Here is a 25,093-nt window from a genome sequence, read left to right on the forward strand (position 1 = left end):
GAAATCCACCTGCCTCTGCCTCCCAAGTGCTGGGATTAAAGGCATGTGCCACCACTGCCTGGCCTAATGCAGCTTCTTTCCTACCTTACATTTCCTTAGCCACTGACCCTCAGGAGGAAGAAAGGATCATTCAGAAATTTGAGTTAACTTAAAAACAATATATGACTTCAATGAATATCTGGTTTCAGGCTCTAGGCCAAGGGTCATTTATTGTTTGGTTTTGGTTACTACATGAGACGTGAGGTATAGTGTTATGGTCTCTGTGTGGTCCTGGCTGTCCTAGAACTCACTCTGTAGACCAGGCTGGCCTTAAGCTTAGAGATCCACCTGCCTCTGCTGCTGAATACTGTGCCACCACTGCCCGGCTTAGTTTTATGGTCTTATGAAGATTAATCTTACACAGACAAAGACAGTAAAAGACGAACTATTGATAACATGTGAATGATCACATAATGTCTATTCCTGCTCCACTCACTAGCTAATGAGGTAGGTGTTTCTATGAGAACTGTCTGGGACCACAATTCATTGGGGGCATAATTATAGTCCTTTGACTGTTGACAGCTCTCTTTCCCTAATTTAACTTTTATTTTCTTAGCTATAAAATTGTCACTAATTATAACTCCCGTTGTCTACATCCCATCTTTGTTCTGCGACCATGAGAAGAAAGCCATATGAGACTTGGATTTGAATATTCTATGATGTTGTGCAAATATGAAATGGATCAAATGCAAGGCAAATCATAGATATAATAATTAAATCACATTGCAGCAAACGCTGACACTAATCACTGAGATTGTTCGTGTTCTTCACAGGATTCACTCTCTGAATGAACTGAGGCCAGGGGCCATCCAGGACAGACTGGACCTTCCATGGCTTATGTGATAGCCCACATAAAACCACAATGGGTTTGCTCTCACAGTCCCTGCGTAGTTAGGCATTTTGCTTCTGTGGCTCTTCACTAACCCAATTGGCAAGTATTTTAATGAGTCATGGGACTCTGGTCCTCCCTTTAAGTGTAGCCAATGCCTTCTGAAGTCGTGGCGCTCTCTTAACAGAGACTGTCCCCCATGGAGCACTCACTGTCCAAGGACTATTTGCACAGCCCAAGGCCTGTGAGAGGAGAGGCTGCTTCACCATCCAGATAATGTTATCTGGCCAATGCAGGAAGCGACTATGTCACATGTCCTCAGAGTTTCTTCACCCTAGATGATTCCCTTGTCTTTATTGTCTAGAAGACTCTAAGGCCAATGGGTTTATTTCGATGTATCCTGTCTCAGACTGTGTCCTATGGTGGTTACTCTGGTCCGTTTACGTAGCTTCAGACCTGGCATTCTACTTCCCAGATAGGCTTCCCATCACTGGTTCTTTACTCCAAACCCAGAGCCACCTTCCAAATGTGTAGATTAAATCCTGTTATTTCCCTTCTCCAAACCACCCAGCTTCCTGTCACTCTTAGAGTTGAGTTCAGTGGCCCTATTAAGTCACAAGATCCTGTGTGCGATGGCTGTGACCAGCCTCTCTGCTGTTGCCGTTGCATTGATTGCCACATGGCCAATCTGCATGTCCGCACCAGCTTTTCTGTGATTTTTACAAAGGCATCATCAGGTTTTGTGCTTGCTGTATACAATTTCCCTCATCTCGGAGCCCTTCTCAATGCCCTCTTGATGTCTTCCCTTTAGGTCTCAGGTCAAGTACCACATCTTTCAAAGAAAGGCTCTGTGTGTGTGTGTGTGTGTGTGTGTGTTACTGAGAGAGATGGGGGAGAGAGACAGACAGACAGAGGTCAAAGGACAACATTTGGGTGTCAGTTTTCTGCATCTTGTTGAGGCAGGACCTTCTTTGTTGTTTCTGCTATCATGCTGTGCACCCCAGGCTCGGTGGCCCAAGGTTTCTCATGGGCTCTCCAGTCTCTGCCTGCTATCTGGCTGTAGGAGTTTCTGGGTCTTCAGATGCCAGCCACTACATCTAGTTTCTTCTGTGGGTTCTGGGTGGAGTTTGGATTGTCAGGCCTGTGCAGCCAGAGCTTTTACTCCCTGGGCCATGCCCCTGGACACTCTGAAGGATCACATCATTTGAGATGTTCCCTTCTAATCTAATGCAGAACATCCCATTATCTTGTCTCTGTTTCGTTGCCCAGACTCCTGCTTTTCACTGGAAGATGTTTGTCCTTTTCTGTAGAGCAACACTGTCCACAGAACTTTCTCTGATAATGGGAACGCATCATAAAAGTCAATGCTGCTTCTTACTGTAGCCACTAGCATATAGGGTTGCTAAGCATGCATGATGTGTCTAGTGAGACTGAGGAATGCAATTCTAAATTTTATTTAATCTTAAATAATATACATAGCCACCTACAAGGGCCCAGAATGATGTCTGGGGTATTTCTATGAAAAAAGTAGTGTTGATTGAGTGAGTGAGCGACTGGAGCATTAGCTAAGATCATTCTTGTCTTGGACTGTCATTGCCCCATGATAATGCTGTGCTTTCCTGCAGCTGGTCCCCCTCTCACTCATAAAATGGCTTTTATATCTGCTCACTTTTGAAGGCAGGTATCGTGTAAGAACCACACACAGAGCATATTATCAAATGCAGCACTTGTGTAGGGATTGGTGCTGTCATGGGAGGAAGGCATGATAGTAATTTCTGTTCTGATGCTGCAGGGGGAATAGCAGAAAGGCCTGGAAACTCTAAATTATATTTCCTGAGGACAGTCTTCTTTTCCCTTTAATTTTATGTGTTTTTGTTTTTTTCCTGCTCTCCTGGGATTGAGCTGCGTATCTGTTTACATCATGCCTTTTTAACAAGATTCAGTAAATGATGTGTGCTTGTGCATGCTTATTAAATTAGCGCCATGGTGATTTTATTCGGTCTTGTAGAAGGCTTTGAAATTGCAAGATGCCGTCTGTTTATATAAGTATTGGAGCCAATTTCCTGGGGCTTGTGTCCTAGGGGAACTCTTGGCTTTATGGATGGCCATACTTGAGGGACAGCATAGATTTGCAGAGGTAACAGGGACATCCAAAGGTCGCTAAGCCATCTGGGCAGTTCTCCAAACAGACTTCACTTAAATCATCCGAGACAGTTGGGCATCTCTCCCATTTTTAAAGGCCCCTGGGCACAGTGGCTCTTAACCTCTTCGAACAGTTTTCATTGTTGAAAAATGCTTATTATTAAAAAGTTTGAGTTGAATTTAAATAAAGGTGAAAACACTTGTCACCAAAAGACTATATATATATGTGTGTGTGTGTGTGGAGAGAGAGAGAGAGAAAGAGAGAGAGAGAGAGAGGGAGAGAGAGGGAGAGAGAGAGGAAGGGAGGAAGGGGGAGAGGAGAGGAGGAGAGCAGATGAGAGGAGAGGGGATGAGAGGGAGGAGGGGATAAGAAGGGAGAGGGGAAAGAAGAGATGAAAAGAAGAGAGAGACAGACAGACATTCTTCTGTTTTTATATTGGAGTAGGCATTCCTTTCTCTCCTTCTTCAACAAAGGGCACAGGAATATTGTATATGTGCTCACCCTTCTGAGCCCTGGGTACTGGCCTGGGCATCCCCTTGTTTACCTTGCTCCTCTTACAAAACTCCTCAAATGCATATCTAAGGCCAGCCTGCTGAGATGCACCCCGTGTGCTTCTCAATTGATCTCTAGGAGTGGACCTTTTGGAGCTGAATAGGAAAAGGCTGAAGATGGAAAGTATTTGACCCAAAGTTCTTTCTTCAGTTTATCCTGCTTGATTAGTCATCCTCACTTATCTCTGTATTGATTCTTGTCTAAGTATCAGCACTTGTTTACAGGGTAGAGTCAAACAGATCTATGTACCCGAATACCACCTGCCCTGGGAGTTAGGCACATGCAGCCGTAGTGATTAATAAAAGCAGACTCAGGCTAGCAGAGCTCAGCTGGGGATCTGTTTTGTTTGTTTGCGTCTCTCCAGCCTGTTGCAAAGACCACTAACGCTTATGGCATCAGAAGTTCTTGAGGTAGAAACAAAATAGAATCCCGTTAAACTTTCATTGTCTTGGCTCTTGCCCAGCAACTCTTCATTAGCGCTTTGATGTTTCTGTTTACTGGGTGTCTTATTGCATTGTCTTGTTCCTTATGGATGTAAATGATATGTGCTTCCCACACACTGTACGTCAACATAAAATAAAATAAAGCTGGAGTCTGAGATTATCTGCCTTTTGCTGGCTGGCTGCATCAGTGGTCTTTACTGGGTAAAAAACAGTGTTGACTGGTGAGTCTTCACTATATACTGTTTCTTTGTGCTTGACAGCTTGCAACATAAGTATATCTATAAGAGGTTTCTCCTGCTTGCTTAGTTATCTCTGTGGAAAAAGGAATTCATTTTACATTTTAATCTTAATAAAAGTCTTCCTTTTGTAGGGGCCTCTCTCAATTATTGCTGGGATAAAAATATCCTTTGGCGAAAACGGGTTATACTAAATAACTTTCATCAGAGCTAGTTTTGAGTACTTATGGAGCTACGGAGTCTATTCCATTAAAAAGAGATGATTTTAATATAGCATTTGATGCCATCATGAACAGGCCACTTAAAGATGTGTTAAGACCAGTGTGCAAGTGGATATCATGATTATACAACAATTAGGTGAATTTTGAAGATGATTTGCTTTGCAATTGGACATTTGTTGGCGTAGGATAAATGTTATTCACAGTTATTCACAGATTCAAAAAAGTGCTTTGTTTCAAACACCTCAGCTGGATGTGAAGAGGGTAGACTTTGGAAAGCCAAAATTGATTCTCATGGTAATGAAGACACTGGTGGGGCTCCAGGTGAAGGTTTGACTATCGCTGTGTAGTGACATATGAGCACTGAAAATCATCTAAAAGCCACCGTGATCATTTTCATAATAGGTTAAGATTTCTATGTATAATTGAATATGATGTTATACGTTATATGGAACTTGTTTGCTAGCTCTCTAAGTGTTAATGTGTTCTAGTTGGGCTCTCACTTTCTTATGAGGTTAATCATTAACATGTTTATGTGCCCTTTAAATTTGGGAATAGAGATCACTCCTAAGCACAACTATGACAAAGCCATTATATTCTGGTTTTGTACCTTCTCCATGCAGCTATGCATTAGTTTTTTGTTTGTTTGTTTGTTTGTTTGTTTTTGTTTTTTTTTTACAGTGGTCTGCAGTGTTAGCATTTGTATTCAAGAAATTTTGTGGGTTTATTTCAATTAATTTCTAGTGGCTTTGGGGCTGGGGATGTGGCTTAGTTTGCAGTGTTTTCTTAACAAGTACAGGGCTTCGGAGTTGATCACCAGCTTTGCATAAACTGTATGTAGTTTGTGCATGCCCATATCCCCAGCTCTGATTGGTAGAAGCAGGAGGATCAGGAATTTAAGGACATCCCCAGTATGTAGAAAGTCTGAGGCTAGCCTCAGCTACAGGAAACACCATTTTTAAAAAGAAATAAAGAAGATGATATCAGGAGCTCCTCATTGATTTGGAGCTTTCTCGGGAAGTTCTTTCAGGGATCTTTGTAAGGGCACAAATATGTACTCATATCTAGACATGAATCTGCATCTAATCAGAGACTTTTGGTTTCAGTGGGTTCCTCCAGGAGAGAAGGTGTTCCAGCCCATGTCAACCTCTCTGCATCCTCTATGCTAATGATTGCAATGCAGTACACCTCTAACCCAGGTAAGTGACCAGCTTCTAAGCAATCACCAGCAACATTCAACAAACAACACAGACCCTTTCAGGTGAGAGCTTTTCTAGGCAGAACAGACAAGAGATGTGCTGAACACAGACTTCCAAGTTAAAATTAATTTGTCTATTGCTAGTAGCGATGATTTGGTTTGCTAGGGAACATTTTAGAATGTTCGAGGATTAAGTTTCAGATGACTGGAAAGTGATGACTATAGATAGAAAAAGTTAAATGCTAAAATGTAGATAATACTAAGGCTGGTGTGCAGGTTTACGCCTATATGTTTAGCACTTGGGCAGTTGAGGCAGGATGATCACTATTAGTTGTAGACTAGCCTGGGCTATAGAATGAGATCTTGTCTTACACACATACACACACCCACACACACACCCCTCATGTCTATTACATGTATTGATTCATATGCATATAGACACACGTATTGCATGTATTTACTGCCCTTTAACCACTAATGCTAACCAATGATTTGGGTAAATTTGCTTTGCTAATGCCGCAGAAATATTTCTAAACATAAGTCTTTTACCAAGTTTCAGGTTTTTCATAGAATAAATTGATGAAAGGGGATGCACAATGTAAAGGGATAGGAAAAATTTTAATATTCTTCTAACTGTAGGAGAGAAAACAGTGGTTTCCTATGGCCCTCTCCTTTAGCATTATATTGTTAAGTTGTATTTGAGTTGAGTAGCAGAAGAATGCTACTCAACTCATATACAACTCTGAGTTGTATTTTTTTGGCCTTTGTGTCTCAGACCGCCTGTGGTATTGGATGGGCTTGCCCATGGTGTTGATGTTTGTCAGGGTAATGGCAAATTAATTTGGAGGAACTGACCTCCAAGGCAGTCAGCTCACTGTTGAAGCGATGCGTAAGCTATGAACTCTGGTTTTATTTTCATTAAATGTTTGTTTAGAAAAATGACAACAACATTTTATGACACAGTTTTTAGCCTATTTATGTAACATGATGATTTTTTTATTTTAAAACTTTAAAAATATTATTTTTTATTGACTTGCTGAGAATTTCACACAGCGCATTTTGTTCATATTCACTGATACAGCTTGGTCCTAGTGACACCCTGTGTACAGTTTTGGTTGTTGTCTTGTTGTTAGTTTGAGATGGACTTTTTATTGCTACCTTGCCCAGGCTAACCACCTGGGTTAAGTCAGTCCTCTGACTGCAGCCTCCTAAGTCGCTAGAATCAAGACAGATGCTGGCTTCTAGTCTCTGTTTTAATTTACTTGAGCTCCCATAAAAAGGCTTAAAAAACAATGAATACTTAAAGTTCTGGAAGTCAGGAAGTTGAAGGCCAGGGTTCTAGCAGACTCATTGTCTGGTGAAGGCTTAATTCCCTGGTGCGTGGGGGTGGCCATGCTTGTGTGGTCTCCTCTCAGGAAGGAAGGAGGGAAAAGTTCTACGGAGCTGCTGTCACGGACGCAGTCACATTGGTTGGGGTGCAGTCCTCATGACCTCAATGCCTCCTAAAGACCCTGCCTTCTAAAACTATGAATGGTATTGGGGCCTAGGATCTAACATGCATGTTTGGGAACATGGATATTTGATTTACTAGTATTCTGCTCCATCTCCCTAATTTCACATCCTCCCACACCTGAAACACATCAATTCCATCTTGACAATCCTGCAAGTGTGAATTCATACCATTATCCGCTCAAAAACCCGAGGTCCAACAGTTCATAGAATACCATCCAAATCCATTACTGTCAGATTTGAGGCATGATTCATCCCAGAATGCTCTGCTCTTCCGTATGACACATGCTTCCAAGGCACAACTCTGAAGGTTGGGGCTGCAGCTCCGTGGCAGAGCACTTGCTTTGCATAGGGGCAGCCGAGAGTTAAGCCCCTAAACAGAAACAGACAGATATGTAAACAATAAAGTACACAGGTGGGCCAGCCAGCCAGTAGATAGTCCTGCCCCAAAGGCAGGAGAGATAAGTTCGAAACTAAGTATCAAACCTTAGCCTTGTACGACTTCTTCGACTCGATACTGTTCCTTCTAGATCCACTGTAGCAGTCCTGTCTTTGTTTTTGCTGGATAAGGGTTTGGCTCCAAGGCTTTTGTAGTGACCCTGACACTATAGCACAAGGCAGCCTGGTCTCCATTGGTCCACTGGGAGTTACCTTAGTGGTGACTTCCTGTGGTGGCTGTACTCATGTCTACCTCCACTTCACACCACACTCTGTAGTCTGGTGCCCATGGTTTTTCAGGGTATCCTTTCAACTTTAAGAGGGTATATCCACGCACTCACAGCTTTGTTGGGTGCGGTGCAAGCTGCTCTAGGGCCCAAAGAGCTGCAATCTGACATAAGGAATAAGGCACCAGGGTGCAGGAGCAAGGGTTAGGCTGCAATGTGAGTGCCTCCGCCTGCTTGTGGGCCCCTAGAAGCCATGCTGTCCTTGGCTTCTTGTTCTCTAGGCCTGTGATGGGAGGAGGCCTGTGATGATTTCTGAGTTGTCTTTGGGGGTCTTGGATCACAGTGCCTGGCTTCTCTGGTGAGGACTGATGGATGTGTTTTCTAGCTCCCTGGTCATACTCCCACTGGTTCTCCTGAGGAGTTTGCAAACTTTCACCTAGTTTCTTCTTGGATGAACAGTTCTGATCGAAATCATTTCTTTCCTCTGGAATTTTACTATAAACACTCAGAAAGCAATAGCAAAGAAACAAGAATAAGAACACACACCATGCCCCTGAGCACTCGCAGAAGGATGTCTTCAGCCAGTCTCGTCTCACAAAGTCTCTCCCTTCTGTAGAACACCAAGACGTCACTGTAATTTGACCATGTTCTCTGTCACTTTATGACAAGGGTGGCCTTTTCTCCAGTTTGCCATCGCATGTTCCCGTTTCTGCCTGACACCTCCTCAGAGTCGCCTCTACTGTTCAGTTGTGTGTGTGTGTTTTAAACCAACATCCAGTCTAGCCTGGCTTCAGAAGCCCGAAGCTTTGCCTGCTCTTCTTTTCCTAAGACCTCACACAGTTGTCTTTAATAGTCAGTCAGAGGAACAGCAACTTTTCCAGAATGTACCTCAGAATGCTTGCAGTCCCTACAATTACCTAATGCTAGAGCACATCTTTCACATTTTAAGATATTTGTTCCAGTAGCACCCCACGTCTTAGCACTAGTTCCCTGTTTCAGTATGTTCTGGGTTACATTAGTCCTTCGTTTCGTTGCTGTGGCAAAATACCCAACAAGGAACTCAAGGAGGGTAGGGGAGTTATTTTGACTTGTAGTTTAAGGCCCACACACCACACTGGCAGGACTCTGAGGCATGTTGAGTCCACAGTCAGGAAAAGGCAAGAGGTGGATACTGGAGTTTCTATTGTCATCCCTGACAATAGCGGCTCCTCCCACGTTTACACTCCCTCACCTGAGCCTCTCTGGTAGCATCCCTAGAGACACACAGCAGTTTGTCTCCTAGGTAACGCTAAATCACATTCACATGTTATCCAGATTAGCTCTGACAGGGATACCTTAACAGACCCCGTAATGTGAGTGGCTTATATGATTAAAAGCTTATTTATCATGATTTCAGAGTGTAGGAAATTTAGTTCGAGGTTGTTGATAGATTTGAGTGTCTGGTAGGGGCCCATTTCCTGGCTCATGAGCAGATTTGCTCTGTCCTTGCGTAGAAGAAATCTCATGGAGATTCTTTGGGGTCTTTAAAGAAAGGGGCATTAAAGAGCTGGAGAGATGGCTCAGCAGTTAAGAGTGCATTCTGCTCCTCCAGAGGACCCAAGTTCAATTCCCAGCACCCATACTGGGCAGCTCACGATTGTCTACAACTTCAGGTCTAAGGTATCCAGCACCCTCTTTTGGCCTCTGTAAGAACATGTACACCTTCTCCATACACATAATTTAATGATGATAATACTATCACTGCTAATAAAATATTAAAAGGCAAGGTCACTAAACCCACTCATGGGGCCTATGCTTTCACAACCTAAGCACATCCTAAAGCCCCACCACCTAATGATGTCACTCTGGGGAGTAGAATTTAATTTGTGGATTTTGAGAGGTGTAGTCTATCTCCAACATCTTCAAGTATAACATCTCTGGGATTATTATGTGACTTTAAAATGTTTACTTTAGGGCAAGCTATAATCACCTACCTTAATTTTACACTGTTTACCTTAAAAGACCATCAAAATATGACTCATATTTATTGTATTTTATGTTCTGAAAGGATTTGTCATTTAGACACTAGTGAGTTGAAGTGTTTTCAGGAAGAGTGGGCCCTGCTGTTGGGCAGCAATAGAGCAGAGTGGACATTTTGAGGTTACTCGAATATGGATTTGTTTCCAGACCTGGGTCTGGGACTTTATTCCAAGGAAGAACCAGTGTCTGAATGTTGGGGAGAAAGTAAGACATCATTCATTGGCCAAATAATGAAGAAGAGGGGAGACTATTCACAAATCAGTCTCTTCACCACAGGGGAGTAGGGTTCCATAGACAGGACAATGGTGCCACAAAAGGAAGAATATTCTTGTCTTCTCTGGTATGAGGCAGACCCTTCCAGAACCTTCTTTGACACTGCTTTTCTTTTTTTCTTTTCATGGTCTGGTGGTTCCAGTCATAGGGGCTGGTAGATGTCTTTAGCTTTGATGGGAGAAAAGAGAGACTAGGCAAGTCCAGGGCAAGTTAAATAACCCCGTAGTGTATTTCTGGACACGAGTTTCTCCAGTGGTCTACAAATCCATATATAGACTCTTACCTGAAGACTCAGGCAGAGGAGGGATGGACACAGCCTGAAGACAGAAGCCATGCCTCTTGGCCCCTCCCAGACACTCGATAGACATCGACAGGCCCAGGGGAAGAATTAGGGGTTTGGCCAAATTGGCCTTCAAGACTTGGAACCATAATTGAGGTGACTGTTAATGTAACCCATACAAAGAAGTATCATTCTCATGGAGGAAAAACATACAAGAGGTGGGCCTTCTTAGCTAAGTGAGCAATGTTTAAGTGAACTACAGGCTCTGGAAACTACCAGGTTTGCTTTGATTTTACCCCAGTATCATCATTGAAGAGATTTGTGGAGACTGTGATTTGGCCCTAACAAGCCATTTAATACCTGATCTGACTCTAGGGTCTTCAGAGGACAGAGTTTCCTGAGCTCATTTGCAAAAGATGCATTCTTGCAGGCCTGAACAAGTTTACAGCCTCGAGGCTGAGTTTTCTCCCCATGAAATAGGACAGTTCTTTCTGATGTTCATTAACATGTTGTTAAGATCAACAAGTTAAAACTATGAGTGCACATGCTTGCTTGGCCTTGGTTATTTACCGGCACATTGTAAGTACTCGGTAAATAACACAAACTGCTACAATGTAGTGTTTTCCTCCTGGTCTTGAATTGATATAAACTACTGTCATCATACAAAACCACCTCTGTGATTTTCATATCTGCTCAAGGGATAATGTTTATAGCCAATAAACTATCCTGTATTGGGGATTGCATTTCTGACTCAAAACTAGTCTTGTGATGTGGGAAACAGGTAAGAAATGAGGGAATATCTGCCAGGGTCCCTTTGAGATCAAATGCCTGCAGGTATGGTCAAACTTCAAACTGGACAAGATGACCGAGTTGCCTTGTACAAAGCTCAGAACTGTTGCAATAGTTTCCAAAACAAAACAAAACAACCAATCAACCAACCAACCAACAAAAACCCACCCAAAGCCCAAAAGCCCACCAAAACTGGTTTTATAATGTTTTAAGTAAGTTTATTTGTTTGTTTTATCATTCTCGTGTTTAAATTTTGGTAGAATGTGTAGTGAAGCAACAAGTGACCATTTGGTTTTGTAACCGATTGTGTAATACAAATTAGACATCAGGGGCTGGAGAGGTGGTTCAGTGGTTAAGAGCACACATTGCTCTTCCAGAGGACTCAAGTCCAGTGTTCGGCTCCTAGCACCCACAACAGGGAGTTTACAATTGCCTATAACTCTAGCTCCTAAGGGGATTTTATGCCTCTGATCTCCACTGGCACTCACACACATGCGTACATACCCACCTCACACTTATGTGTGAGTAATTCAAAATAAAATAAATCTTAAAGACGAAAAGGGCACTTGCTTAAGCAGCTAACATTCACTGAGTAACTCTTATGTGCAGGACTTTCTGCTAGGGATTGTGGAGACCACACTGAAGGGTAAGGGATGGTGCTTCTTTTGGGTCTGTATTTCTTTGGGAAGATGAAGCATATCCCCATAAATTATTACCAATATGGGGCAGCCAGGTGTGGTGGTATCTACAAGCCCAACATTAGGAAAGCAGAGGATCACTGTACATTTGAGGCCAGGTCAGCCAGAGGCCACAGAGTGAGACATCTTTCACGAAACAGATAATAGACATAGAGCGAGCTGTGCAAAGCACCGATTAAATACTATAGACTATTAACTTATCAGAGGAGGAGGACTCTGGGAATTGAAGTAATTAGGAACAGCTTCATGCTTCTTGAGCAAAGAAAATGTGGATCAAGTTCTGCTTGATAGACTGAGTGGGGTGTTGTGGAGGGGAAGCATTTTGAACAGAGGCACTCTCTAGGCCTGTCCACAGGACAGGCAGCAGGATACTCTGAACGGAATGGGGTCCATGTAATCTACACTGCAGAAGATCAGACGTTGTGTAAGAGCAAGTATCCTGGGACACTTGCCCATTCAGTGTTGGCATAAGGACAGAGACTACTCAGTGAAGCCACAAGAGGAGAGAGTTAAAAAGTAGAGAGCAGCACCAAATGCTCCTGAAGAATCAGAGAAAAATTCAGATGAAACAAGTCCATGGGATTTGAGTGACACAGAGATCTGCAGTGCAGAAACTTCCATGTTGGGAGAAGATGGGAAGCAGCTTGTGGAAAGAACCAAACACTTATCTGTCTAGGATGAATGTTGTTCTTTAGCAAGTGAACACAGGTAAATCAAAGAAGCATGCTGTTGTGTAGCTCTAACAGGTCCCCCGTAGAAGACTCACATGCTTTGGTCACAGGAAATGGAGAAATTGCGTTGGTACCAGTATGACGTTTCCTCCGTGGTTAGCTTTCACAGTACTAGGGGGTGCTATATGGTAGGTTGCTAGAGTTAAAAAAAAAAAGTTTTCCCCAGCTATGAACCCTGCGAACTACCATGATGGGCAAGATAGGCCATGCATGCAAGAGTGGCTAACCAACTGCTTTCAGATTGGATTAAGACCCGAGCCACAGGAGGAAATGCATGCCTGGAACTGTAAATTTGGCTAATAATAAATGGCTAGATAGTTCCCAGGCCTCAGGCACGAACCTACTACTGTTATTTTGCTAAATGGACATGGGGTCATGCTGCCTTCTAAATTCATAATTTTATGTCTATTAATCAGAACAGCTCTGAGACATCAGAGAAAAATTTTGCAGGATGGACTGTGGGTAATGTAGAAACTCACATCTGATCAAACTGCAGAGTACAAGTGTTCATGGAGTGCTCAGCTACAAACGGAGCATCTATATGCTCCTCCCTCCCAAGGCTCAGGGACCACCACGGAAGAGGGACAGGAAAGAGTGTAAGGGCCGTAGGTCAGGGAGGACTGGATTGAACTGTCTTCTGGATGTGACAGGAGTACTACACTCAACAACTCACAGAAGATCCAACCAGTTGTACTGGAGAGATGGCTCAGTATTTGAGACACTTGCTGTTCTACAGAGGATCCAGGCTTAGTTTTCTTGCTACCCAAATGGTGGCTCACAGAAGATGGCCTTATCTGGCATCAATGGGAGGAGAGGCCCTTGGTTCTGTGAAGGCTCGATGCCCCAGAGTAAGGGAATGCCAGGGTGGGGAGGCGGGAGTGGGTGGTCGGTGGGGGAACACCCTCATAGAAGCAGGGGGAGGGGGAATAGGATAGGGAGTTTGTGGAGGGGAAATCAAAAAAGGGGATAACCTTTGAAATGTAAATAAATAAAATATCCAATAAAAATGAAAAAAAAAAACCCAAAAAACAAACAAACAAACAAAAAACCAAATGGTGGCTCACAATTGCCTCCAGTCCCAGAGGCTCTGCCATCCTTTCTGGCTTCTGTTGGTACATCACACATGCACAGTGCACATGCATACATACATACATACATACATACATGCATATGTACATGCATACACATACATATATGTGTACACACACACATACACATAAAATAAAGATACACAAATCATTCTAAAGTCAAGCCATTTAGCATTCAAATAAGGTGGGGGAGACTCACAAGGGCCCACCCATAACTGAGTAGCAATTGACCACTGTTAGCTTCTGTGGAGAGTCAGTTTCCTTTAAGGGTGTGACCCCTGATGGGTTGACCAATTTTTACTCAATGGTCCCACACCCATGAGTATATGGGCAGCAAAAATTAGACCTGAAGGACTATTACAAAAAAAAGAGAAAAAAAAATCATTAAATCGGGAGGGGGTGGAAAGTCAGAAGTGGGTCTGGGAGGAGTTAGGGGGATAAATAAGGGGAGAGTATGATTAAAATACATTGTAGAAAATTCTCAAAGGATTAATAAAAGTATTTCACTTAAAACAAATTAAAAACCAAAAGCCAAATTTCCTATCACTGGGATTCAGTGCCAGCCAGCAACATCTGCCAGGAGCCTTCTGAGACGGATCTCTTTCTTTATGATGAGAAGATAGGGTTATTGATCAAGTGGTAAAATTTCTGTGTCACTCAGTAGTTTTCAGTCTTGGCGGGGCAGGGGGCATGGGGAAATCAGCACCAGTTCCTAACTACTCACGGCCTGGTGTTTGTGAGGCAGCAGGTGTGGATGGCTCAGCACGACATCGGACAAAGAACAAGTTCACTCAAAAATGACGAGCTGCTACATGACCTCAGCAGTGAGGCTCCCCCTTCTCACGTAGTTCTTAGCTGGGTTGGCCCAAGTTTATGTTATCCAAGTATAATTGCTGGAGATGTCTCATATTTCCTTTGCTAGTGCAATTTGCAAAGTACTTCTGAATGGCTTTAGAATAGAGCTTGGTAAAGCTAAGGGTTGGTATGATTTCTAAAAGTGTGATAAATACTTTCCATCTTAATGATTAAAGTGAAAATGGAGGGTGCTTGACGTGATTTATTATATCTCCAAGGATGATTTTCTGGTATTTACATTTCACTATGAATTATGTTTTCTTCCTCACAGTGTATCATTGTCAATTATTGGAATGCCTCATGAAGTATAAGCACGAAGTCTGGAAAGTAAGTTTTGGGTCAGGATGGACCCATATTTACTAACTGAATTTACATAAAAGTTAACAACTATATATTATAACTGTGGCTTTGATCAGATTTATACTTGTCTTATAATTTTGATGTGATTAACCTATACTTTATTTTTACTTGTAAAATTATCACTTAGAACAGAAATCAAACTTCAAGAGCAGAACTTCTTGACAGAATAATTGAATGTATCTTATTCATGGAATTAGGCAACTATTATATTGCATGACAGTATGATTTTGATATAAATTCCTTAAGAATTGCCTTTTTTTCCAAACAGCAGACATGAATTGTTAAGAAATGTTATTAGGGAAATATATATTTTTAAACTCAGTGTTTGGTATGTGGGCATACACTGTTGTTAAAAAAAAAATCTTTCTTTAATTTGAATATCATTAGAGGATCAATGGAAAGTGTACTTTAGAATCCCCCTTGGGGGTATCATTTATAGGACATATAAACAAACACATGAATAAATGAAGAAAATGATACGCTAACACAATTTAATCTGTAAAGCGCACCTGGGTCATGGGATCCAGGGAAATGACCCGCCTTCTCTATTAGAATTTCCACTGCTTTGGTTATATTGGGTGAGTGATCGTTATTTTTCTTTGAGGGTGCTGAGTCAATGCATCTCCCTTCCCTGCAGGATCTTTTGTATGTGATTGCCTATGGGCCTTCCCAGGTGAAGCCTCCGGCAGTTCAGATGCTTTTCCACTATTGGCCCAACCTGAAACCTCCCGGAGCAATAAGCGAGTACAGGGGCTTACAATACACAGGTAAGGAGAACAGGGGCTTACACTACACAGGTAAGGAGAATAGGGGCTTACAATACACAGGTAAGAAGAACAGGGGCTTACAATACACAGGTAAGGAGAACAGAGCTCTCTGGTGGCCCATGTTCATCCCCTCTTACCACCTGTGCCTCACCTTGTGTTAGGAAGACCATATTTGATGGTTGAAATTGTCCTTTTGGACACTGGGTTTCAAAAGAAGCCAATTAGTCCATGCTATTAGCGGAGGCTGAGGTGGGAAGATCAGTTGAGCTCAGGAATTTGGGGAGCCATCCTGGGCAACATAGAACGATTCCATCTCTTAAGATAATCAAGTGCGGTGCTGCAAACATATGGTGACCCTAGCACGTGAGAGGTGGAGGCAGGAGGATCAGAAGTGCAAAGTCAGTCTTGACTACAAATCAAGTTTGAAGTCATCATGAACTATAAGAGAACCCATTTCAAAACAGAACAAAACCCAATCCAAAGAAAAATAAGAAAAAAAACCCAACCCCCCACCAGAAAACCGTTAATTATACCAATTAAAATATTTATGACTTCATAGCAGATTGCCTATGCCCCTATTCCAGTTACTATCCCAAAGGCTTACATATTACCTACTGCTGAAGTTAATTACTACCAAACCAGAAGTGATGGGAGCAAGGCTGGCTCTTTACTATCACTTAGCAGAAGCCCCAGCTGCCTAATTCTGTTCTTGTGAGAGGCCTGGCTGTGTTTTCAGTGTCACCAGAAAAGTCTCATCATGTCAACGAAACAGTGACATGAAATGCCATGATACAGTTGGGCATGGTGGCCTACTCTTATGACCTGAGCACCCTGTAGGCTGACATTAAAGTCTCTAGAGTTCAAGGCCAGCCTGGGTCACAGAGTGGATTATAAAACAGCCTGAGCTATATGAAAACCTTAAAAAAAATTAAAATAGTGACAGATATCTACCAAGAAACTTTCAAAAAAAGACAGTCAGACAGACAGAAAGACTGACTGGCACAAGGTTCTGGGTTACTGCTTATATCATGAAGTATAAGAAAATCCCAGTGGTTAATGGATTTTCCAATGTCCATGCACACCTCCCCTCAACAGTCTATACATGTTTTGCACCATGGAAGGCAGATTCCAAGTGGTATAGTCTAGGATAAGAAGTGGTAGCAATGGTTTATGCAGGAAAGGCGGACAGAGAATTCATTGAATTTTTTTTATTATTTGATATTATTATATTATTTTTGTATTATTGTATTGTTTTTGTATTATTGATAGTAGAGAATGTTTCATTGTTGTGAGATGAATGTAAAAGCCAGCAAACACTTAGCACATCAGTAGAGTGAAAAGTGAAATGGCTGATATTCTTGACACCGACCCTTTTTTGTAGGGTTCCTGACATAAGCTCTCCTGTGGCATTGAATGGGTGATGAATACCAATGAGATCTACTTATACAATAACTATCTGGTGAGGTAGCTGTGTTCCAGGCATTTTAGTTTTGTTATTGACATAGGAACCAACAGAAAATCACACTTCATTAAATTGAATATAGCCTAGATACAGAAATTCAGCTTATTCAGTAAGTTTTCACAGGGTACCTAGATATGGAAATTCATTTTATTCAACAAATATTTATGGGGTGTCTACTGTTCGCCAGGCATTTCTCTCTGTTCCAACGAGGAAAGCAAAACATCTTATAGTCATTAGCTTCTTGGAGCTTTCAAGCTAATTGTGTGTGTGTGTGTGTGTGTGTGTGTGTGTGTGTGTGTGTGTGTGTGTGTGTGAAATCCAGAGACTGTTTTCTAGGGCTAAATACTAAGGTAGAGTGAAAACAAATCTGTGGGGACCATGGGAGGGCTCCTAGCTCATCATGGCCATCAGCAAGTCTGGGGAAGAGGTATTTATTAAGGGAGTTCTCCAGAGAGTGAGGTTTTAGCCAGTAGCTGAGGTTGTAACAGGTACATAACTAGACATGGGAAGAGAGGAAGTCATGAATGCATAAAACGGGAGTTTAAGGTAGAAGGACATTCAGGTAGAAGGGCTTGCTAGGTAGATGCAACAACAGACAGCTTGGTGATGTTTAGAACTGGAAAATTATAAGTTGTTGCGGGAAATATTAAAAAATGAACCCGCCAACTCTCTGGCCACACTGGGCCACAGGGCTCCAGCTGGGCCATCTCTCTGGTGGCTTCCCCTCCACCCCCAGTTCCTCTTGCTACCACGCAATGCCCCACCCCATGGTCAGCCATCTCAACACCCAATTACCTGGTAGGATCAAGATTCCCAAAGCTTAATTAACCAATCAGATTTATGTATCAATAATAGCACCATTTACAAGATGCCAATACAACAATTTCAGAGCCAATTAATAATGATAAAAGCTTTATCTCAATATTTCTAACCTGGTGAATTCATAGCTACTTGTGTCTGTTAAATGCCACACGGGTTCATGTCTGCAGCCATCTTCCTTCCTCCTACCCCGAGAAGCTCCCTCCCACTCTTAGCTCCACCTCCTTTTTCCTTGTCCAATCACAGACCTCCTCTGCACTAATGTAATTGGACAGGGAAAATCCTATGACAATAAGTCAATTAGATAATGAAGTGAGGAGGCCAGCAGAAGGCTTGCAGTGCCTGCGAAAGACTCAGGGTCGTTTTCTAACAACAGAGGCGTTTCCTGCTGTAGGCGTTGGTGAGACTCAGTGACCAGAGCATTCCTCAATTCCAAATGCTAGCAATCATTTCCAGTTATGGGGTATCCAAACCCTTTAGCAAGGACCAACTAAGAAATCTCCATTAAAACTGGTTCAGCATTTGCATGCTAAGATCCGAGCTATCCTTTCTCATTCTCTAGGACTCAGGGAGAGATAGTTGAGTCGAGCTTCACTCACAGTCCATCCTTGTAATCATGCGTTGCCTCCTTTGTTTACTTCTGAATCCCATGTGCTACTTTGTAGCCGGGCGCCAACCTCACTGATAAGCCGCTCTCTCAGAATTCCCACACTAACAGACCATGAGGGAGACGGGAAAACCAGCATTGTGGTCTGCGTATTGCTGTGTGTCTGGCACCAGCTGTCTGTTGGCTGTTGTTCTGCCGCTTTGGATGTTGAGATTTCCCCCTTCTTCATTAGCCTGTTGGTATCTCATCATCCTTGTCTTGACCAGGCAGCCCTGTTGTTGAAGTGTAGCCTCTCTGACATTTCTAGAAGATACAATCTCACAGCTGACTTTGGGTCCAATGGCTCTTACAAACTTTCCTATCCCTCTTCTGAGATGTTCCCTGAGCGTTAGGTGCAGGGATTGTATTGTAAATGTGTCAGTTGAGGCTATGCACCTCCCGATGGGTTGCTCTCTGCATTGTGACCAGTTGTAGTTTTCTGTGGTTTCTTTAAGGAGGTGTAGGCACCACACTGACAAAGCAAAGAGGTTCCTAAATCCATTTAATGTCCAATGAGTGTGTGGTTTGCACGTAAAGCCAGAGATCAATGCCAGGTGCCTTCCCCTGTCACTCTTTACTTTATTGTCTGAAATAGGCTTTTTTCTCTGAATCTGGATTGGCAGGTCAGCAATGCTGTGCTAGCCTTCTATTTTATCTCTCCAGCCTGCAGCCTTGCCTGACTTTCTACATGGAGGCTGGGGACCCAAACTCAGGCTCTTTTGCTTCTGTGGCAAGCACTTTACTGATTGAGCTCTCCACCTCCCCTCTCGTTCCCTGCCTTTTACTATAAAAATTACCAATACAGGAGCTGGAGAGATGCTCAGCAGTGAAGAGTACTGGCTGGTCTCCTGGAGGTCTTGGTTTTAATTCCCACTATCAATATGGTAGCTCAGAACCACAGGTAACTCAAGTTCCAGGGGATCTGGCACTCTCTTCTGGCCTCAGTGCGCACTAGGCAGGCATAGCAAGTAAAACATCCAAGTAAAACACCCACACAAATAAAATAAAGCAAAAGAGAAAGTATACAGGATTTTCTTGTTACAGCATGCCAAATAGTAAATGAGTTAGTCTTTGTAGCAAAGTTGTCATTTAGCTTCCATTTAACGACATTTCTAGACAGCACAGAGAGAATGGGAGGTCCATTGGAAGGCTAAGCTTGACCTGGGTCATCAGGCATAGCATGTACTGTAACCTATGTTAATGGACTTGGACTTTTAAGGTGAGTCTATAAGAGTTTGGACTAGGACTTTCTGTTGTGATTTTCCACCATTATGTTCTTTCTTCTCTTTAATTACCTTGAAGTTCTGTCTACACAAGGAAAATCTTATAAGACTGTTTTGCTGGTATATACATTATCTACACCCAGAAAACACCAAGTAAGCATGTGTGGAGCCTGACCCAGTGTGCTCCTTCAGCATGGGCTCCTCCTTTCAACAACAAAGGTTAAGTTTTACCTGAGTTTGTATTTTATAAAAATTGAAGTGTGCATTTCGTGTGTGTGTGTGTGTGTGTGTGTGTGTGTGAGAGAGAGAGAGAGAGAGAGAGAGAGAGAGAGAGAGAGTATGTGTGCATGTGTATGTGTGTTATCTGTGTGCCAAGGATAACTGTGGTCTGTTCACTTTTATTGCCACACATAGTCCATAAAATACATGTGCTACAACTTTCCTGTCTTCTCTACTATTACCAAATGTTTGGGTTGTTCTTAATTCTTGGTTGTTGAAATACTGCTATTCTGAGCATTTTGAAATGTATTTGATATGAAATACAGTATATATATGTATATATATATCTCCATCCCTACAATGCCTATTGGTCTAAAGGGCACACATGTACTCAACGTTAATAAACAGCTCCCAGTTCAGTTATGCTAATACACACTCTCATTAGGAGTATATATTTACTGTAGTAGCTTTGTTAAATATTATTTTATGTATCATATCATTATAGAACAATAAACTATGTTTCCTTTCTAATATACAAGATTTTTATGGCTTCTTTTTAATCTGTGATTTAACATCAGTCATATTAATTGTACAGAGGGCATACATTATTCAGTATGACATTTCTATATGTGCTTACAATGGCAAGTCTCATTTTTATTTACCAACCTATTACAGTTTTATTCAGAAAGTTATTGTCTTAGTCAATGTTCTATTGCTGTGAAGAGACACTATGACCATGGCAACTCTTGTAAAGGAAAACACTGTACTGGGACCAGCTTACAGTTCCGAAGTTTAATCAACTGTCATCATGGCAGAAAGCATGGCACCATGCAGGCAGACATGCTAGAGAAGGGCTGAGAGTTCTATATCTGGATCCACAGGCAACAAGAAGAGAGAGAGAGAGAGAGACTTGAACTGGCCTTGGCTTTTGAAATTCTGAAGCCCACCCCCATTCAGCAAGGCCACACCCACTCCAACATGACCACACCCACTCCAAGATGGCCACACCCACTCTAAGATGGCCACATCCACTACAGCATGGCCACACCCACTCCAACAAGGCCACACTTCCTAATCCCTACCAAGTAGTGCTACTTCCTGATGACCAAGGATTCAAATATATGAGCACATGGGGGCCATTCCTATGCTAACCACCACAGTTATCGTCTGTCCCTAATGCTTGAAATGATTTCCCATAGAAATTTCCATGATTCTTCTTACATTAAAGCTTGTGATGGAGCTATAGTTGGCTTTTATATCAATGAGAAGTAAGGATCCGGTTTCAGTCTTGTATGTGTGGATGTCTGCTCTCCCCAACATCACTCTTTAAAGATGTCTCTAGTTTTTGTAAGCAATGCATGTCTTTCCAGATGAAGCAGTTAATGGTGCTTGGGTTAAACGTTTCTATGTCTTCTGCTCTACTCCACTGTTGCTATGGCAATGCTCTGCTTGTTTTGTTACTATGGATCTGTGGTGTAGCTTGAAGTCAATATTGTGATATCTCCAGGATTACTCCATTCACTTAGCATTGCTTTGGCTATTTTCATAGGCTTTTGTGTTCCCGTATGGACTTAGGATTGATTTTTCTAGATCTGGGAAGAGTATCATTGCGTTTGATGGAGATTGTATTGAGTTTTGTATATGAGTATTTGATGATATGGCTGTTCACAGAGTATTTTCCTGATCCATGAACATGGGAGCACTTTCTATTTTTCAAATGTCTAATATATCTTTCTTGGTGTTTTATAGTTTTCTTTGTAGGGAACTGTCACGTGGTTGATCAAGTTTATGCCTATGTGTTCTCCTTTAGTTTTGAGGCCACTGTGATAAGGATTATTTAACTAATCCCTTTTTCTAGGAATTCATTTTGGTGTAGAAAGCTACTGAAGTTTTTAAATGTTGAATTTTTTTTGTGCCTTGAAACTTTAATGAAAATATATTGAACAAATCTAAGATTATTTTTGGTATGTGTTTATTCTTTAGGGTCTTTTAAGAGGAGGTTTTATCATTGTCAAACGGGTATAGTTTAATGTCTTCATTTCCCTGAAGGACATTTCATGTCCTCCTGCCTGCCACTCTGGCTGAGTTTTTAAGCATTATCACAAGAGAGAAGATGGAGGGCGAGTGTGCCTAACTTCTGGGTTTGGATGAAATGTTTTCTCTTCTCCCCCACTGTGACATGTTGGCTGTACGCCTGCCAGAGTGTCCTTACTTGCACTGAGATATGATCTTTCTATTCCCCTGTTCTCCATAGTTTTTAATCATGATGGAGTCTTGGCCCCTGTCAAAGATCTTTTCTGAGTTGATACTCTTCATTGCTTGGGCTAAACCTGTGCTGATTTCTAAGTTCTTGCACAGTTTGTTCTTGACCTGTAGATAATTGATAAGGATAAGCTGTAGCTTTCTTCTTCTATGGTTAGATAACATACCTTGTACTATATAATATGTAAACCAGGCTAGCCTCAAATTCAGAGTCATCTACATGCCTCTGCCTCTCAAGTATGGGAATTAAAAGTATGTATACTGTGCCTGGCTCCACCTTAGTTTTTGAGCCAGGATCTTTCACTGAACTTGAAACTGATTTGGCTCCACTGACTGGCCAGTAATCTCCAGGTATCCTCTTGTTTCTCTGTCACCAACTCTGGAATGGCAGGCACACTTTACTTTTTTATTTAAGTGCTGGGATCAAATTTAGACCATTATTCTTGCATAGCAAACACTTTATTGACTGATCCATCTTCACAGTCCTACATTATTTATTTATTTAAAAAATTCCTTTAGGGCTGAACATGTAAATATTTCTGTGTATTGAAAACAACACATACAGTATTCTACATAAAATAAACCAGATTTATTACTTGTCTGGTTCAAACCTTCTATATTGCCATTGCATTTTTAAACTTAAATTATTATTTTATGTGTATGGGTGATTTGTCTGCATATATATTTGTGTATCACATGCCTACCTGGTGCCCAAAAGGGACAGAAGAAGGCATCAGATTCCCTGGTATTGGAGCTATAGACAGTTGTGAGCTGCTATGTATGTGCTGGGAATCAAACCCAGGTCCTCTGTAAGAGCAGCCAGTGCTCTTAACCACCGAGCCACCTCTCCAGCCCTGTCACTGAGCCACCTCTCCAGCCTGTCACTGAGCCACATCTCCAGCTCTGTCACTGCATGATGCTCACGTTCTCCAGCATTACCAAGAGAAAAGCCCTGAAGGGTTTTTTGTTTGTTTTGTTTTGTTTTTTACTGTGATTGTGGATTTGTTTTGTGTCTAATTCCTTCTTCTTCTGATTTATTTACTTTTGATATTTTGAGGTGGTACTAGTAGGTATATGCAAATTTAGAATTCAGTCTCTTCCAGTCTTACAATTTTTTGAATGGATGTTTCTATCATTTCATGATTCTTTCTACATTAAAATTTACTTTGTCATAAGCTAATGTATCTGTGCAGGCTTTTGAAAGTATTTGTGTGGTATAACCTTTTCCTTCATTTTTCTATCAACCTTTTATATTCTTATATAAAAAGCCAGCCAGCTTTCTCTAGCGACCCCCCAACTCCATCTTTCTAGTGCTGTGTTAGAGGTGGGCCATGACACCCATCTTGCTTCAGAAGGATTCAGGGGTTTGAACTCTGGTCCTCATGCTTGTATGGCAGACACTTAAGCCACTGAACCATTTGAGTTTTTAAAATAATGCCCTTTTTTGTTTGTTTGTTTCTTTTAATGCTAATCTCCTGGGGATAAATTTTATATCTTTGTATTTATTTGAAAGACACCATTGTCTTGCATTTATTTATTTATTTGTTTGTTTGTTTGTTTATTTATGTAGCTTTTTGATAGAGGTTCTTACTGTGCACACCCAACAGGCCTAGAGCATGAGATCTTAAATGTGTTTTCTCTATGGATACAGTTTTAAACTGGTATTCATTTTATTTATAAAACTTGAAAGTATGCTATGAGCTTTATTTTTTGTTCCTGCTATTTGGATGCACATTATTGATTAATGCTAATTTAGAGGTAAACAACCCTCATTTATTTTTAACCCTTTTTATTTATTTATTTATTTATTTATTTATTTATTTATTTAGCTAGCTAGCTAGCTACTTGGCTATGCCCTATCCAGTTCTGTTATTTCTACTTGTCTTTCATGGCAGTTCATAGGACTCCCCTACCTGATAGTTGATATCTTCTCAGTTTTAGAAAATGCCAGGTTTTATCTTGTGTTGTGTTGATATAGTACTTAATGAAGGTATCAGTTGGGCTGCTGGATCAGTTTTAGCCAAAGTACAATGCTCTTGTAGTCACCACAAAACAAACAACAACAAAAAACTATGGAAAAATAGTGGCATGTCTCTTCAGATCCAAGCCCCGCTCTTGTGCCTGTGAGCAGTCTCCGACATAGTTTTAATAGAATTCATGCATTCATCTAATTCAGGTATATATGCAAATAAGATGGAAGAGTATGCACGTTTCCTGTCCAGCTTCACTCATCTGCACAGTAATACTGAGCTTAATCCATATCATTCATGGCATTAATTCTTTTCATTCTCCAGATGTCCTATTTTATCAATCGTTGTGTGGCTTTCAGTGTTGAGCAGATATGCCAAACTGCTGTGAACATCTTATGTAATTCAATGATTTGGGTAGTAGTTGGTGACTGACCTTTTTTAAATTTAAAATGTATTATTGTTGCATGTGTATGTGCCTGATGAGTACATATGGGCTCATGAGCCATGGTTTGTATGTAGAGGTCAGAGAACAATTTACAGAGTTGTTTCTATCCTTTATGTGGGTTCTGGGGCTCAAACTCAGATCTCCAGGCTGGCTTGGGAGGCACCTGTGTGTCTCTGCCTGGGTTTTGCAGGCAGACATTCCATGACAGCCCTTCCCAAACCTTGTACCCACTCACTATTGGCTTCCTTCTTGGTTCCCTGGTCTGAGACCCTCAGAGCAGAAGGTCCAGTGAATGGAAATGGAAGAACGGACACTGCTGCTTGTGCCCAACTGCAGGGGCATCTCGTTGTGGTGT

The 25,093-nt window shown here is 41.7% G+C and overlaps 1 protein-coding gene across 9 annotated transcripts in view; it reads left to right on the forward strand.

Moving 5' to 3' along the window:
* Window positions 1-25,093, forward strand: part of Unc79 (unc-79 homolog, NALCN channel complex subunit) — a 236,757-nt gene that overhangs the window by 56,423 nt on the left and 155,241 nt on the right. For 8 of the 9 annotated variants that reach the window (XM_031357583.1, XM_031357577.1, XM_031357580.1 and 5 more), the window contains exons 5-7: window positions 5,567-5,659; window positions 14,837-14,892; window positions 15,563-15,692. In XM_031357583.1, coding sequence (XP_031213443.1) covers window positions 5,567-5,659; window positions 14,837-14,892; window positions 15,563-15,692 — 279 coding nt within the window. Of the gene's footprint in view, window positions 1-5,566; window positions 5,660-14,836; window positions 14,893-15,562; window positions 15,693-15,771; window positions 15,783-25,093 lie in introns of those variants that run through there. The other variant, XM_031357584.1, reaches the window with a different exon arrangement.

The sequence above is a fragment of the Mastomys coucha genome, unplaced genomic scaffold (genome assembly GCF_008632895.1).
Source record: "Mastomys coucha isolate ucsf_1 unplaced genomic scaffold, UCSF_Mcou_1 pScaffold6, whole genome shotgun sequence".
Taxonomy (NCBI): Eukaryota; Metazoa; Chordata; class Mammalia; order Rodentia; family Muridae; genus Mastomys; species Mastomys coucha.